This window comes from Sciurus carolinensis, chromosome 6 (genome assembly GCF_902686445.1).
Source record: "Sciurus carolinensis chromosome 6, mSciCar1.2, whole genome shotgun sequence".
NCBI lineage: Eukaryota > Metazoa > Chordata > Mammalia > Rodentia > Sciuridae > Sciurus > Sciurus carolinensis.
This window is the reverse complement of record NC_062218.1, coordinates 11,789,210-11,806,773: the sequence shown is the minus strand read 5'-3', so window position 1 is coordinate 11,806,773 and position 17,564 is coordinate 11,789,210. Positions and strand designations below refer to the sequence as shown.

Sequence of the window (17,564 nt, the reverse complement as noted above, 5' to 3'; positions counted from 1 at the left end):
GCCTCACAGCTGTTTTCCCTTCTTCTCTGCCTCCAGCCGATTTGCTCTGGAATTGGCCAAAGAACCCTTGACTAGAATTTTCAAGCCCAAGTTGGACATTCCTCATGATCTTCTCGGCCGATTCCACTCAACTCTTGGTTTCTGAGCTCAGCACACCCAGGCTCTGTGTCTTGAAAGCCAGCGCCTTGAAATGTGTGACCTAGTTATGAAATGCGATAGAACCAAGGGTCAGAACTGGGGACAAACCCTGCACGTGGGTGGGATGTCGTCCAGACCCGGTGTGTTGCTTAGCTCCCTTCTTCGTTGACATCATCTTCAGCCAGGCTGTGTCTCTGAGTTACACATCTCTTGTGCTTCTTGGATGGAAGTTCAGACTATGGTGTGGGTGCTTTTGCATGATTTGCCCCTTCTACCACTGGACCTTGTGGGTCCTGCCTCTGCCTTGTGCAGAATCCAGGAAATCGGCCTGCTCAGAGTTAGTGCATCCTGACCCAGAGCAGCTCACCAGTGCAAATCCCCGGTCTGCGCAGCACCATGTACAGTTTTTCTGTGTGTCTGTCTCCCCTGCCAGACAGTAAGCTTTGTGAGTTCAGGCACCCCAAGTCACCTCAGTCTTCGCAGCACAAGTGAACATTGAAATGGTCACACAGGGGACTCTTGATGAATTGTCTGGAATTTCAGGAAGTCACTGGTGTGGACCTGAACAACCCTTTGCTGCCTCATCTGCGCTTTCCCTGCCCCACTGAAGTTCCCACCCTTATGGGAACACCTCGGGACTTTCGCGGACTCCATATAACCTCTAGTCATCTTCCAAGACCCAGATCAATCCCAGTGCCATGCCTAAGATCTGCCGCCCCCAGCCGGGGGTGTCTCCTTGGCCTTCCTTCCTTCCTCTGTGCCAGTCCATTCTCTTCCAGAATTCACGCTGGTTCTACCAACAGGTCTCTCTCCCTGCTAGAGTGTGAGCAAGGCGGGGTGAACATTTTTAATTTTTAAATACTTGCTAATAGGATTAAGAAGAGAACATCTCCAATTCACAATCCATACCTAATAGGATCAAGTAGCCCTATTTGAGCATCTCACTCAACTGCACTTTCCTCGTGAAATCTTTTAAAACAAGATCATGAGTTTTTAAAGTCCATTTTAAAGGCTTCTGTCTACTCCTGTGTGTGTTCTTCGTTTGTCAAATGTTTTGAGGGAAACATTTGACTGGGAATGGGAAATTTTAATGTAGGACTTCAGCTGAGCTCCAGGTAAACGTATTGAGATGAAGATTCCTTAATACCAAATAGACAAAATTTAGACAAACCCCTAATGGATTCACCCACAACTGTGGTCAAGAAGTGGCAGCCAAGGAGGTACATGGGAATGTAGCGTGGCTTCTGGTAGCTCCTTATCTGCGTCGTCTCCTTCTTGAAGAGGAATTGATGAGGCACATCCACCCCTCCCCTCTGTGACCTGGAGAGAGTCACAGAAGTGAGTGCTCAGAGCTGGGGAAACATCTGGCCCCGAGGTGGTCAGCTCCCCCGAGCAGGGAAACATGGTCTCTGTTCCCCAGGATTCACGCCAGAGTGGGTGAGACAGTCCAACACCCAGGGGTGTTTCTCACAGGGACGGAACACATGCCAGCTAGAGGAGGAAATCCTGCAAAAGGATGTTTGACAAAACCTTGGTGGAATACAGAGCCCCGGTGACTCTGGGGCCTCCTTTCTGTTATTTGTTTTGGGCAAGTGAATTTCACAGCAATACCCCAGGTTCAAACTGCAGTTAGGAAGGAAAGAGTGAGTTACCCCACAAGGGGAAAGGATAGTCAAGAGTCCTACACCTAATGCTTTCTGGGTGGGGACGTAGTTCATTCAACACCAATAAAGCCAAATAAATATGGAATTCCGCTAGAGGGGGGACTTGGCATGGTCTGGGGCAACTGATCAACCTGGAGCAGCCTTCTAACCATCCTTGAATCCTTTCTTGGTGGATATCTTAGGTTCACTGTCTTTGCCAAAAGGAGGGTGTTTCTATGGTCTATACCCCATTTTAAGATTTTTCTTCCCTTTGACTCAAACTCTTTTTTCAAGCGTGGAGGATACCCTAATCAATTACATGCTCTGCATTCTGAGGAGAGGTATTGTTTTGAAATTTTGCTTCTCTTCCCTATCGTACTGGAAAAGCTTGGGCAAACTGAAAGGACACCTCACAGTCCCCATTACCTCCTGGACAACATGGAGCCAGCCAGTCTGGACTGCGCTGACGCCTCTGCTAGAGTCTTCTGGGTTCCTGAAGGCACCCCCACGGCCCTCCTGGTCTAACGCTTCCTAAACGCCCCCGTTCCTTCAACCAGCATCTCTTTACAGTTTGATCTGGAGATAGCTCTCTCTCCCAAAATGATTATTTGGCCTTAGTTTCACACTGAACACGTGGAAAAAAAATGGTATGCTTACACGTTGAAAGATGTGCCTTTTCTATTCCATATTCTAGATCTCTCGGGTCATCCGTACTCCTCGGGGAAATGCCCTCCTGGTCGGGGTGGGCGGATCAGGAAAGCAGAGCCTGACAAGGTTGGCTTCATTCATCGCTGGCTATACTTCCTTCCAGATCACTCTGACAAGGTAAAGAGCTTTGACTTGAACCTGGAATGGATTTTGGGAAAAGATGGTCAGAGGCCACCTGAAGAAGAATGCATTTTCCTTCTATATGTTAAGAATCACGACAGTTTTCCTTCTTGAAGGTTGGCTGAGCTTCCCCTTTCAACATTTGTCATGGTCCCTGAGCATTTCACATTAACAATCTACTTTAAAAACACTTCAACCTCTCATTATAGTGAAAAATTGCCTCCTTGTTTTTTATGCCATTTATAATATGAGTATTGTATGTATTTCTTTTGGTGCATTTCAGAGGAAATTTATCCCTCTGATGCATTAATACAGATTTTAAGAATGTTAATACAATGGAAAGTAGATAAAAATGTATATTGATTTACTCAAACACTTCACAGTGTTGGCTGTGTCCGTCAACTTTCTTAATAAGGGGAAGGATTTATTTTGTCTCATGGTTTCGGACGCTTCACTCCATGATCAGTTGGCTCTGTTGGTTTGGACCTGCAACAAGGCAGACATCCTGTTTGAAAGTGTGTGGTTGGAGCAGAAGGTCACTCACCTCATGGCAGCTGGGAAGGATGGGGTGTGGAGGAGGGAAGGGCCCTAACACCTGCTTCAAGGTCATGCCTCCCGAGTCCTAACTGCCTCCCACGAGGCCCTGCCTCTTGAGGGTTCCACCACCTCTCAACAGCACCACGGGCTGGGGACCAAGCCTTCAACATGTGTGGGCCTGCTGGGGACATTCCAGATCCAAATGATGGCAAAGACAGACGTAACTTTTGTCATTGTACAGCTTACAGCAACTCAGGGGGACAGACCAGGACCCACTCTGTTGGTGCTGTCTATCTAAGATAGGGAAATGAATGCAGAACAGGTCTCCCTGATGCATGAGAGAGCTGCTCCTAAACTAGGGGATGACCAAGGGGGCTTCCTGGAGGAAATGATGTTTATGCTGAACCTGAATATGAGTAGGAATTGTCCCAGAGAGGAGGAGCAGTCAGCACCTGCCGTGTTCCATTCCAGCCCTGGGGAGAAGTTATATGTGGCCGGGTGCCCAGGAGAGGTTACAGATGAGAAGAGAAGAGACAAGTCCTGCGAAGGTGGGCTCAGGAGCTGGCACTTCCTCCCAGAGCGAGAGGAAGCCATGGATGGGTTGCCTGCCGCTCAGAGGATGTTTCAGACTCAGATGTGCAGCAGCGAGTGTATGGAAGGAGCCCAACTGGATCCGCAGTGAGGCCGTCTCAGGCTGGCGTGGTGGTGTTGTGAGCTTGGCAGTGAGAATGCAGAGGACAGGATCGCTAAGGAGCTGGACCTTGTGGACTTGGTGCGTCCTGGTTCTAGGCTTGGAACACTAGGTAGGCAGTTCGTCAAGAGCGGGGATCCCAGAGGAGCTGTGATGAGGGGTGGGTGTGTATGTAGTGCAGGGAGAAAGCATAACAGGCGAGTGAACAGCCAACAGGAAAAGATGGGCAGAGGTGACTCAGAGCAGCTAAAGAGAGCTTCCAGATCAGCTAGATAAGGCTGGAAAGAGCAAGCCAGCTTGGGAAGTTTGGTTGGAATGAAGATTATCTGAGGTTAATTGATAGATGTGGGAGCAGGAAGTCTTGCTTACTCATCACTGATGGACAAAACATGTCACTGAGCTATGTATCTCTTGGTGTTGTCACATAGAAACCTGCTAGGACCAACGCCGCATCTGCAGGGTTGGAGATTCACTTATTCAGGCTGCTGTTGTTACAGTTTGTGTTTGGTCTGAATTAGAGGGTTCTTCCTGGAGAATAACTTCAAAGACTGCTCGTATTAGTCACCTTCTTGTCCCTTGGACAAAATATCTGAGATAAACAATGTAGGGGAGGAAAGGTTTATTTCAGATGAATCCATTGGTGAGATTAGAACCCTCACGATCCAACTCCTTCCCAAGATCCCACCGATACAAATGATGCTGCCTTGGGGACCAATGTGCCTTTGGGGGACAGTCCAGATCCAAACCTTAGCACTGCGATTTTATTCAAGTAACAGGACTGACATACCTTGCATATGATTCTTCTAGTTTGTCGCTAGAAGCAGAGCCAAATAAAATATAAACTACACAGGAAAAGGATTGAAATGATTTTTTCCCCTAACAGTTGTATAAATTCTTATCGTTTTCAAAGGCCTTTATCATGCATGAGCTAATCTGATTTTTTCAAGAAATCAGTGGGTTAGGAGGGCAGGTTGCAATAGCCCATCTTGCAGTTGAGATTCAGAGAAGCCTGATCTTTCAGACGTAGCTGGAAATCGGTGGCAGGACTTCTGCAGTCAATCTGGATTCCTAATGCATTGTGGCTTCAACTGCATCTCAGGGTCTCAGTACCTCCACACGAGGACAGTGCTCAGGGAGACAGATTAGTTCCTTTGCCTGTCACACCAGGAATGACCCATCACCAATGAAGGAAGGCCACGGTCTCCCTTGCCCTCTCACCGCCTTTGAGAGACCAACCTGCTTCCTAGGCCTTTGCACAGCTGTGTGGCTGAGGCTGGACTGCTAGAGTCCGCCACCTGGGAATCGTGAGCTTTCATCTGACGTCACAGGCCATGCTATTTGAGGTAGTGGGCCCTGAGACCCAGAGGACTGGGCCGAAAGTCTTCCCCAGATAGTAGGAAGCAGGGCACCATGCTTTTGTTTGTATTTAACATACTTTTCTCGTCTCTTGGATTTCATTTGTTTGGAAGTTTCCTTTTAGAAATATTGATGTATGGTTGTGGTATTTCTGATTTTAGGATTTAGTTTAGAGATTTTTAAAACAGGTCAGAGTATAGGAGTTAAATATGATTCGCTTTTAAAAAGTCAGATGGCCATTTGCTCCTGTGAGTTCCAAATTTATTTAATGATAGAAAAGACAAATAATAATTTACTAAGTCTCAGTCTCCAAGATTAGAATATTTTCATTTATACTTTAAAAATTTTTTTTTTAGTTGTCAGTGGACCTGTATTTTATTTATTTATGTGGTGCTGAGAATCAAACCCAGTGCCTCATACATGCGAGGCAAGCATTCTGTCACTGAGCTACCGCCCCAGGCCCTTATCTATATTGGCAGTAATGGACTTCTTTATATTAAGACCTCACTAACATTTCTTGATTCTGATTTATACCTAAGATTTGCCTTTGATAATGAAAGTAGATGTATAGTGGGATATTTCATAGTGTTTCTGGCTATTTTGCTGTAGATTGTTCAGAAAACTCTTTTATGTGGAATCCAAAGATGTAGAAGGTAATAATCATATTGGGGGATAAAGAGGGATCATTTGTAATAGGGCAGCTTCTTCCCATAAAATGAAAGCTTGAATTGATTTAATTTGTGCTATGTCTTCTAAAATACCAGTTTCAGAGGGGGCGTTTACAAAATATCCTATCATTCCCAAGAACTACTTTCAAAATGGCACATGTACCCACTCAACTGACATGTGGTAGAAATTATATTTTCCTTTCAGATTGACTTTTCACTTTAGTTTTTATGTGTAAAAACACTAATTAAAATGTTTTATGAAATGTGAAGTTTTAAAAATCAATTAATCAGTGACATTTATTTCCAATAGATAATATATGACAGAACAAAATCTGCACTTTTTGCTGAGCTAACTGGTGTGAAGCATTGTTATTACAAGGATCTCTTTTTGCTGTGAAAACATTTTAGCTAATGACACAATGACAATATTTCTTTAGATCCTACAACACATCAAATCTGATGGAAGACCTAAAGGTTTTGTATAGAACAGCTGGTCAGCAAGGCAAAGGAATCACTTTTATTTTCACGGACAATGAGATTAAAGACGAGTCATTTTTGGAATATATGAACAATGTTTTATCATCCGGTGAGGTAGGATCTCATTTTTCACAAATTTTATCTCTCCAGATCTCCTCCAACTCAAGAGCTTTCTCTGTGTTCTTCCCTTAGAGTTTTGAATAGATGCTACTGGGCACTTGGTGGTTAGTGTAAAGAATGGCTTTTTCTATTGACTTTTAAATTTATTTATTTATTTTAACAATACTGGGGATTGAACTTGAATCCAGGGCCTTGTATGTTTTAAGCAAGCAGTCTATCCCTGAGCTCCATTCCCAGCCCTTTTTATTTTATTTTCTGACAGTGTCTTGCTAAAGGACCGAGGCTGGACTTGAACTTGAGATCCTCCTGTCTTAGCCTCCCATGTAGCTGGGATTGCAGGCGTGCACCATTGCACCTACTGTTTTCCAAGAGAGAAGGTCCCAGTGAAAACAAGGGGCTAAGCATTTAAGACATCAGTGGGGGCACTGAGTGACAGAAGAAAACAGGAGGGAGGGGAGGGAAGGCTGAATTTCGGTGTGTCGGTTTGACGGGCTTGGAGGGCTGTGGCTTTGGAGTGAGTCGTAGCACTGTGTGCGTGTCTTGAGATGTGGCATACTTCATCTTGAAAGTGTCGGTTAAGTCTTCAGGTGAGTTTAAGAACCCAAGTGGAGGAAAAGCATTCTGGGGATGTGTGCGTACTGCATGCAGACGCCCGTACCTCTTTTGTAAGGTCTCCAACCTGTTTGCTCGTGATGAAATGGATGAGATTAACAGCGATCTGACCTTAGCCATGAAGAAAGAGCACCCCAGGCGTCCTGCTACCCCCGAGAGCCTGTGCGACTACTTCATGTGCCGGGTCCGCAGCAACCTTCACGTGGTGCTCTGCTTCTCGCCCGTGGGGCAGAAGTTCCGCCACCGGGCTTTGAAGTTCCCCGCCCTGGTTTCAGGATGCACCATTGACTGGTTCAGCCGATGGCCCAAGGACGCCTTAGTTGCTGGTGAGTGTGGTGGACATCTTTGCTCAGGGTTCCTGGTTCACAGGGTTTGCTTCCTCCTCTGTCTGGTGCCGCTGGCTGTCTCTGTACTGGGTTGGACTCACTCGCTTTATACAGCCTTTGAGAATTTTTTGCTCTGATATGTTGTCGTTTATTATCAGGTAGCTAGTTTTTCCTGGAGCATGTTTGTCAGAGAATGAGACTTTCCATTTCTATTCCTTGAGTTAATTTACATGATTTTAGTTTTTTTCTTAGGGATGCCCCCATCAAATCCCTAGGCAGTTTTGGGGACGTCACAGGAAGACAGCAAAATGTTAATCTTGCTGGTGTTTTGAAGTTGGTTTGTTGGCCCCAGAATAGTTAAACCAGGTGTCTCTGGACATGCCTTCTCATTGTGGCGTTGCTGTAAATCAGAGGGAAAAGCGTCCAGCAATCCGCTGATGGTCTGTCCTTGACAGGCTGTCACCTGGTGTTCTCTGGCTGGAGTCTGCCTCTTCCGTCCAGTCTTCCGTCCCCTGGAAACTTAGTGCTTCTCCTCTGCAAAAGAAATCGGAACATAAAAGCCGCACAGAACATGTTAGAGATCATACGTTTGACATGCTGGGTTTTTTCAGATTCGTGTGAGACCTTACCTGTGGCTGTTTTCAAAGCTGCAGGTAGTCAGGTCTCATCCCTGGGTCACTGTTCGGTTCAGAGCCCTAGTGTTCAGTCTTGTCCATTTCTGCGTTTTAAGCAGCAGAGCCTTACTTCCCAGTCATGCCTCTCGGCAGACAGCGCACTCAAGGACGGGGAGGAGGTGCTCTGGAATGTCCCCCCCAGCACCACCTCCCCGCCAGCCCGCCCTGCCTCTCCACTCAGCCCGCCCGCGTGAGAATGACGGACGAGTGGTCCAGAGAGGGAGAACTGGGCAGGGTGGAGCTGAGGGGGAGGGGTAAGAGAGGAGGGGGAGGGGGAGGAGGGGAGGAAGAGGAGGGGAGGGGGAGTTGCCCGTACGACCAGTACTGGGGCTAGAAGGCAGGATTCCTATCCATCACCCTCCATCTCTCCATTTCTCTCTTATCTGTCTCCTGTCTATTAATCAGCTATCATATCTCATATCTCTCCATCATCTATCACATCAATCATTTATCTACCTATGAATCTATCATGTGTCTATCTTTCATATATCTATAAATCAATCAGTCATCTCTCTCTATTTCCCTATCTTTTTTTTTTAAACAAACCTATGTACACTGGGAAACTTTTATTCTCAGCATACACTACTAATTTTTTGTTTTGTTTTTAAAGTTTAAAAAATTTTTAGTTATACATGACGGCACACTATATTTTGGCACATTATGCATACATACATAGAACATAGCTTATTCTATTTAGGTGCCCACTCTTGTTACCTTGGTCATATACACAAATACAAGGCTAGGTAAGTTATGACCAGTTAATTCTACTGTCTTTCCTATTCCCCTCCCCTCTCACTTCCCTTTATTTCTCTTTGTCTAATCCAGTGGATTTCAGATTTCTATTATTCCCCTCCCCAACATCCCTTGTTTTAGGATAGCATCCACAAATCAGAGAGAATATTTGGCCTTGAGTTTTTAGGATTGACTTATTTCACTTAACATAATATTCTCCGGTTTTATCCATTTATGGGCAAATGCCATAATTTCATTCTTCGTGGCTGAATAATATTCCATTGTGTATATATGCCACATTTTCTTTATCCATTCATCTGTTGAAGAGCATCTAGGTTATTTCCATAGCTTGGCTACTGTGAGTTGAGCTACTATAAACATGGATGTGACTGTGTTCCTGTAGTATGCTGTTTTTAAGTCCTTTGGGTATAGACTGAGGAGTGGGATAACTGGATCAAATGGTGGTTCTATTCCAAGTTTTCTAAGGAATCTCCATACTGCTTTCCATATTGGTTCCACCAATTTGCTGTCCCACCAGCAATGTATGAGTGTACCAAGTCCCCACATCGTAGCCACCATTTATTGTTACTTGTATTCTTTATAACTGCTATTCTGACTAGAATGAGATGGAATGTCAATGTAGTTTTATTTTGCATTTCTTTAATTGCTACAGATGTTGAACATTTTTTTCATATATTTTTTGACCATTCATATTTATTCTGTGAAGTGCTTGCTCAGTTCCTTTGACCATTTATTGACTGGGTGGTTTATTTTCTGGTGTTTTTTTGAGTTCTTTGTATATCCTGGAAATTAATCAGGCATAATACTCTTGACAATAATGGTTTTCCAAAATGTGACTTTTAAACACAAAATATTTCAATATGTTTGGAATATAAGTGTACAGAACAATTTTCTCTTGGTTTTACAAAGCTCAAAAAAAGACCAGTGATTTAAAATTTTAAGTTCTATAAAAATGTGAATACAACCACAGGTAAGATTTTAAAATTCCTTGAAGTAGGGTATGCCTGCAGAGCACAAAACCAACAGTATTTCACAGCTATGCTGAAGTTCACTATGAAATATCGTAATCAGTGCACAAGTACTTTGTAAAATGTCATGTAAGATACTATCATTAACAACAAAAGACGCCAGGTGACATAACTGTCATATGCCACAGTTAAGACGACTCCATTTATAAATAGAGCCCCTCCGGTGAGTCCCTACCTCAATCCTCCTTTCTCTCATGAGACAATCATTGGTCCTTCTGTTGTTAATTTCTCAGCAGTCTGTCCCAATCTTTTAAATGTCCTTGTATCAGCCATGCCAAGATCACATGGAGGCGGGACAACTTTCGTTTCTGTGTCTCAGTTCCCAGCAGGTGTCCCCATCTTCATGCATGAATCTCTTTGTTGATCTGCTGGAATCATGTTTGTCGAGCTCCTTGGTGTTTGTCGAGCCAGTCATGTTGGAGGGCGAGGCAGACCTGTTTCTTTGCTCCGGAGTCTCCGTCCCCAGCCTCCTGTGCGGTAGCACCCACTGGTATCCGTCTCCTGTCTGCCCCCTGGCTGTGCTCTCACCTGCCTCTGATCCGTCCTCACTGGTGTTTCACACGCTCCTCGAATTCAATATCTGAACCCAAACGGGTTCCCCAGCCTCAGAAAGTGCCACCGTCCTTCCCAGGCCCGGCGACCGGAGGCCTCTTTGTCCTTAGCGGCCTCTGTCCTTCTCTCTGCTCTCAGGCCCCTGTCCATTCCCACGTGGTGCCAAGGCTGCCTCCTGACTCCTGGTGGCACCGCCTCTTTCCTTCTCACTGACACGCTGTGCCAAGCCACCTTGTCGCTCCCTGGGAAACCCGGTTGCTCTCTCCTGATCTCCCTTCCCTTCCTTCACCTGTCTCCTGATCACCTCCGACTGCAGACAGTAACAGGGTGAAACAGAAACCCAGCCACACTGTGTTGATCTCGCCACCTTCTACTGGTCCCCACCGCCCCACCCCAGGGAGCTTTGATACTGAGCATCACCCTCCCGGCTGGAAGGGGCTGGTCCCTCCCCCGAGCGCACCTTTCCCTCTCGAGCTGGTTTCCTGGATCTTCGAATGTGCCATTTCTTTTCCCAGAAATACCTTCACCCTCCCATTCCCTTGTCTGGTTAGTGCCGACCCAGCAAAATGTGGCCTCTGGGAAAACCTTCCTCTGCTTCCCCTTCCTCGTGCATCTCATCGGACACGGTGCTTGTCCTTCTTGAGACCAGCCACGGTTTGCGATCCATAGAAATGCCTGTGGCGTTTGTGGATGAATGTTCCTCTGTCCCCTGGACTGCCTCCCTTCTGTTCACCATTAGGGCAGCTACTAGTGTCCCACAGGGTGTTGAGCGACTGGGTCGGTCCACTTAGAACGCATCACCTTTCCCAGTTCACTTGCAGTCTCTCTGTGACTCACCCCAAACCTCTTTCTACCTTTAGATGTGCTTCCTTGTCCTCTGAGCACGATGTGATCAGCCTTATCTCCCCCACTGTCCCTCGTCTTCTTTGTCCATCTGAGTTCCGAAGCTTGAGCAAGTCTTACCGCGTCCGTGATCCTCCCCTGTGGGATCTCCTAAACGCTTCCCCCTGTCTTGGACCTCCTATGTCTGCAACTTGTATTTCCTATTATGCACTTTGGCATTTAAATCTTTTAAAAATCTTTTGAAGACCAATAAGTTGTGTCTTCAACTTAGCCTAGTAGTATTTACCACCTGCACTATGTGACTGTTTAGTGCTGAGCTAGTCACAGTAATGGATAAAATAATTATAAGAGACATCATATGGCTCTTTTCCCGTTAAGAAATACCACATCTTGTTGGGAAAACCAATTGCACACCTAATACTAACCTGCCTTATGTAATTTTGAAAGTGTACCATCTGTGAATGTTGGAAGGGCTTAATGCACTTAGAAATTTAACTGTTATTTACTATTTTTAGAAAATTAATGATAGGCTTCCTAGAAAAACTTATTTAAGTTGCCCAAAGGATGCTTATTTTAAGTAAATTATTACTTCCAGCAACATCAGCAAAGAAATATACTGTGAGTATCCCTAATCTGAAAATCCAAAATGCTCAAAAATTTGAAACTTTGTGTGGGAACTGAACTCAGACCCTTACATGTTCTAGAAAAGCCCTGTACTACTGAGCTAGAAATCTAAAACTTTTTAAGCATCTGTACAATGCTTAAAAATTGTGGTTGCAGGACATTTTTACATTTCATATTTTCAGAGGAGGAATGTGTAACCAATAGAATCTATGTAAATATTCCCAACTTCAAAAAATTCCCAAATCTGAAATACTTCTTGTCCCAAGCATTTCATATGATGAGTATTCATCCTGTATATAACTTTGTGTAGAATTTAATTTAGATTATAAGAAATATTTCAGTAAAGTAAAAGTATTAAATGGGTACATTCGTAATTTACAGACTTTAAGAAGTTTAATACAAGATGTAGCATTTTAATAACTAGTACTTTTGAAATAAAGTACTTTTTAAAATATGTATTATAAATAGACTGAATCTCTTGGTGAAAACATTTACAGAAAAAAATGCTTTATTTTATGTTGCAAAATCCTTGAAAGCGGATCCCTCTCTTCTCCAAGATTGTATGTCAATGATTGTACGTCAATGACTGCCTCTCACTGGGCCTGGGTCACTCCGAGAGGAATATTTTGGTCCCTTATATAACCTTTCCTGAATGACATCATCCCATTTTTATTCTCTTTGATTTTGGGGGATATAAAAAAGATAACTTGCTACATAAAGAAAAAGGTTACCATTATTGATTCTCTCTTTTCATATAAGTAAGAAAAAAATTATCACATGGTAAAACAAAGACATTTTCAGAGAGTGGGGCTTCCCTGAAGATATCCTGTAATGCCAAGTAAAGTGCTTAGCACTCTGCCTGCCATGGAGTGACTATCGTAGCTGCTGGAGTTAGCACTTAACAACGCCCTCATAGAGTGCGTGGGCTACAGCTCAGTGGTAGTGTGGAACACTTGCATAGCACGTGCAAGGCCCTGGGTTCAGTCTCCAGTTACACACACACACAGAGTCACAGGTAAGAGTTGTTTTTATCTTTCCAGTGCCCAGAATTAGACCTTCTAGAATTTAAAATATTTTTTATAGTGTTTTCTAAACCATATTAGAAAATGTATGTATCTGAGTGTCTTCATCGGTTGCCTTTCAGTGTATGGTAAATTGGATTTGTAACCAAACTGGTGAATGGCCCCTGCTGTTTACTGCATGAGAACCTAGTTTAGTGATCAACCAGTAAGGATGAGAAGCTAGCCTTCTGCATGTCTGTGCTGTCACCTGTTAGGCTTGCTTGTTGCTCTCTTGGTTCCTTTTCCTTCCCTCCGTTTTTACTGGCTATGTTTCCATTTTAACTCTTATGTATATGGAGTTCTTCTAAGATACATAAAAATGGTTGTGACAATTTTAACTACATTATGCATAACCCTTGAGGATTCTTTGGGGCTGAAACCAGGTTTCATATTTCTCTTTTCTCTGCCACCCCTCACGGTGCTGGACATACAGGGAACATTCAGTGTATACGTGGCCATTGATCAGTTCTCAGCTTATTCTTATAGCAGAAAAGGCTGTCTTACAATTGGTCCACTGTTAGCTGTGTGGAAGGGAAAGGTCTCCAACAAGAGATTTTTACCCAAACATTTCTAAAGGATGCTACAAATTAGATGCAGTCACCAATGGCCAGATGCTGCATTTAAGAGCAGGATAACCTGGCATAAAAATTTTTAATGATGAACATTTCTATGTGCCAAATGCAGCCAGAGCCTGGAGGATTAAGGGACTGACAGATTCTGAGTAAAAAAATAAATGGGACTGTTAAATATGAGTACCAGGTGGGCACTGCTGTCTGAGTTATTTGTATCACTTTTGTCCTTATGTACATTGTAAAGCAGCTGGCTGCTGACCAGAACGTGCAGCTGTGTAGAGGGGACTTCTGTGTACAAGCACCAGACACAAAGAATGATAGTAGGCGGAATGTCTTTTATAGTTTTATATATGAAAGGGTAAAGGGAATTGTTGATGTCTTAGGCCTGCAGCCAAAAGTGCTGACATCGATCTACCTCGCTGGGGCCACAGGAATGGTGTGCTGTCCTAGGAAGTGTCTCAGTCCTTTAAAAATAGCCAGGCCACTTTAAAAATGGTAATTCACGTCTGTGTCTTACACCCTGTCCTCCTGATTCCTTGCAGTGTCTGAACACTTCCTCTCTTCCTACGATGTTGACTGCAGTTTGGAAACCAAGAGGGAGGTGGTCCAGTGCATGGGCTCCTTCCAGGATGGGGTGGCTGAGAAGTGTGTTGATTATTTCCAGAGATTTCGACGTTCTACCCATGTGACCCCCAAGTCATACCTCTCCTTTATTCAGGGCTATAAATTCATATATGGAGAAAAGCATGCAGAGGTACAGACCCTGGCCAACAGGTGAGTGTGAAGTTCAAATCAGAGTCATTTTAGAGCTGTCCATTCTGCGTTCAGGGGTTCTCATCTTGCAGCAACATCCTTCCCCGTGGACCTTTTGCAACGACGGGTGACATTTTTGTTCGCCACAAATGGAGTTGGTGGGACTGGGGTGGGTGGAGGCTAGTGGCATCTAATGGGTGGAGGCCAGAGATGTTGCCAAACACCCTACAGTGTACAGGATGGCCCCCACAGCAAAGAGTCACCCAGCCCGAAATGACAGTAGTGCTGAGGATGAGCCCACCCACAGGATTACCCCGTGGCTCCCGGGGGAGTTGGTGGTTGCCCAATAGGGTGAGCTGTTGCCAGGTTTTATGTGCTCTGCCACCTTCTGGGAGATGGATTGACATAATGATAGCAGTAAGGGACCTGGGAGGCAGTGAGGATGCAGACCGACCCTGCTCCCTCCGTGGAACCCCTCTGAGTGGTACAAGAACCTGGCTAATGGACGTGTTTCCTGCATAGTGAATACCTGATTCCCTGAAATTCATTCCATGTTTTATTGCTCTGCCTGTGCTTCTCTGAAAACTTTGATCTTGTGCCTGAATATAGCCAGAATCAGCCAGAGCCACCATGTAAGGAATCCCTGGGGATTGGTGTCAATGAGTCTGAGGACTCCCATCTTTAAGAGCACAGTATCTCAAGTTCAGGTGCATAGGTCATCTCTCCTGGGGTAGTTCTGATAGATTCAATGTTTTTTTTTTTTTTTTTTCCTCGAGGTCAAATTTTTCTTCTTCAACTTCATCAGTCTCTTTTGAAAAATAGTAGCTATTTATTTTTTCTTCCTCCATGATAGGGCTTCAAACATTTGAAGTTGATTGTCATTAAGCATGTTTTCTGACTGATACAGATTTTAAATCCACCGTTGTCCCTTATGGAATAATCGTGTTTTAGTGGGCTCATGAAAAACATGTGGTTGGTCTGGAACAAAACCTGTTTTTTTTCCCCTTTTTTGTGAAGCCCTTTTTGGTCTTCTCTTTGCATATATACTCATTCTTCAAATGTGATCATTTCTATTCATATTAGTGACCCAGTACTTGGAAAATATGGCCAATTATCCCAAATTTTACCATTGCTTACTTGGATTTTTTTTCCCCCCCAGAATGAATACCGGATTGAAAAAACTAAAAGAAGCTTCAGAATCAGTTGCAGCCCTAAGCAAAGAACTAGAAGTAAAAGAAAAGGAACTGCAGGTGGCCAATGCTAAAGCTGATGCGGTGGGTGAATATTCATACACGGGCTGAATTCCTTTGGAACCCCCACTTCACAAATGCTAATGATGCACGTGTGCTCAATACCTTATAACTGGAATTATAGAAGTTTACTTTTTTTAAGAATATAATACTATTAATTTCACATGTGAAAAATTGGTTAAGTAAGCAAAATCAACAGATCAAGGTAAAATGTGCGTTGGTCGGTTGGGTCTGTGTGACTTGGGTGAGGTAGTTTTTGCTGTATGTTTAATTAGGTCTTGAAGGAAGTGACCATGAAAGCACAGGCTGCCGAAACAGTCAAGGCTGAGGTACAGAAGGTCAAGGACAAAGCCCAGGCCATCGTAGACAGTATCTCTAAAGACAAAGCCATTGCGGAAGAGAAACTCGAGGCAGCAAAACCAGCTTTAGAAGAAGCAGAAGCAGCGTTGCAGGTAAATTTTTGTGATGTAACACATGCCACTTTAAGGTCTAGGAAGAGGACTGAAAGCAAAAAATAGATTCATACCATCACGGAGAGCTGTCCTGGCTCAGACTAAAGCTCTAGCCACGGAATGTTCCCACCGACATTTTCTGCTTAGAGACCCTGTTAGCCCTTTATAGATTTGGCACGTGCATGTGACCTGTTTCCTACTTGTTTCTCCATTTCTCTGGCTGAAATATCCTCCTTCATCCTTGAAGTCTCCTTCAGGGTCTTCCATTTTCCGATTTCTGTTCAGAAATCCCCCTCCCACCTGCTTGGCCCTTTGGTTGCACTGAGAGTCTCTGATCAACAGAGGGAAGATAATGTTGGTGCAAAGAAACCTTGAAAACCTTGTTGAACTCATGATACCTAATGGAAACATAGGACTAGAGCATGCAGCACCTCAGGTCTTACTTACAAGGCCATTAGGTAAGATTTAAAGGGCTTGATACAAAGGGGAATGAAAGGAAGGGAGGAGGATGGGAATAGGAAAGACAGTGGAATGAATCAGGCATAACTTTCCTATGTTCATATATGAATCTGCGACCAGTGAAACTCCGCATCACGCACAACCACAAGAATGGGATCCTAATTAGAATAAGGTATACTCCATGTATGCATAGTATGTCAAATTATATGCTACTGTCATGTATATCTAAAAAGAACAAAAAAAATGAAAGACTCAACAGCTCTTTTGATATTATAAAATGTTTTCCAGTGTCCTCCTCATGTTCTCTACCAATAAAATATTCTACGATACATAATCATTAGTAGGGAAATGTGTGGGAGCAGGGGAAAGGTGATGGAGTGTGTGTTTGTCAACTTCATCACTATAACAAAATACCTGAGGTCATCAATTTATAAACAGAACAGGCTTATTTTGGCTCACAGTTTTGGAAGTTCCAGTCCATGATTGGTTGTCTCAGTAGCTTTCAGCACATTATAGTGGGAGAATGTGGAGGGGAAGAACTGCCTCTCTCGTGACCAGGAAGTCAAAGAAGAAGAGAGAAGGGCTGGAGTTCCAATATCCCTTTCAAGTGTGTGCTTCCAATACCTAATGGCCTCCCAGTGGGTCTCCTCATAAAAATCCCCTCACCTCCCAATAGCAGCACCCCAAGGGCAAACCTTGGGAGGACACTGAACATCCAAATGGTAGGAGATGAGAGGAGAGAGTTTTATGATTTCTTTCCTTGGTCCTGCCTTCATCTAATTGCCTCTTTATGAGCTTTTGACATTTTAAAATATAGGTCCACCAATTTATACTAAGAAAGTTCAAAAATCAAAGGCCGAATGTTTTCTCTGATATGCGGAAGGTAATTCACAATAAGGGGGGAAGGGATAGGGAAGAATAGACTTACTTTAGATTAGGTAGAGGGGAGTGAAGGGAAGGGACGGGGTGCAGGGGTAGGGAGGATAATAGAGGGAAGCAGACCTTATGACCTCATGTACATGTATGACTGCATGACCAATGTGATCCTACAATATGTACAATCAGAACAACGAGAGATTACATTCCATTTATGTATGATTTATTGAAATACATAAAAGCACTCTACTGTCATGTACAACTAATTAAA

General features: G+C 44.0%; 1 protein-coding gene across 1 annotated transcript in view; it reads left to right on the top strand.

Moving 5' to 3' along the window:
- Dnah5 (dynein axonemal heavy chain 5) overlaps positions 1 to 17,564 on the top strand; it is a 236,976-nt gene that overhangs the window by 142,062 nt on the left and 77,350 nt on the right. Inside the window, 6 exon segments of the mRNA XM_047556057.1 lie at positions 2,476 to 2,606; positions 6,299 to 6,452; positions 7,129 to 7,396; positions 14,046 to 14,277; positions 15,416 to 15,530; positions 15,782 to 15,958. Coding sequence (XP_047412013.1) covers positions 2,476 to 2,606; positions 6,299 to 6,452; positions 7,129 to 7,396; positions 14,046 to 14,277; positions 15,416 to 15,530; positions 15,782 to 15,958 — 1,077 coding nt within the window.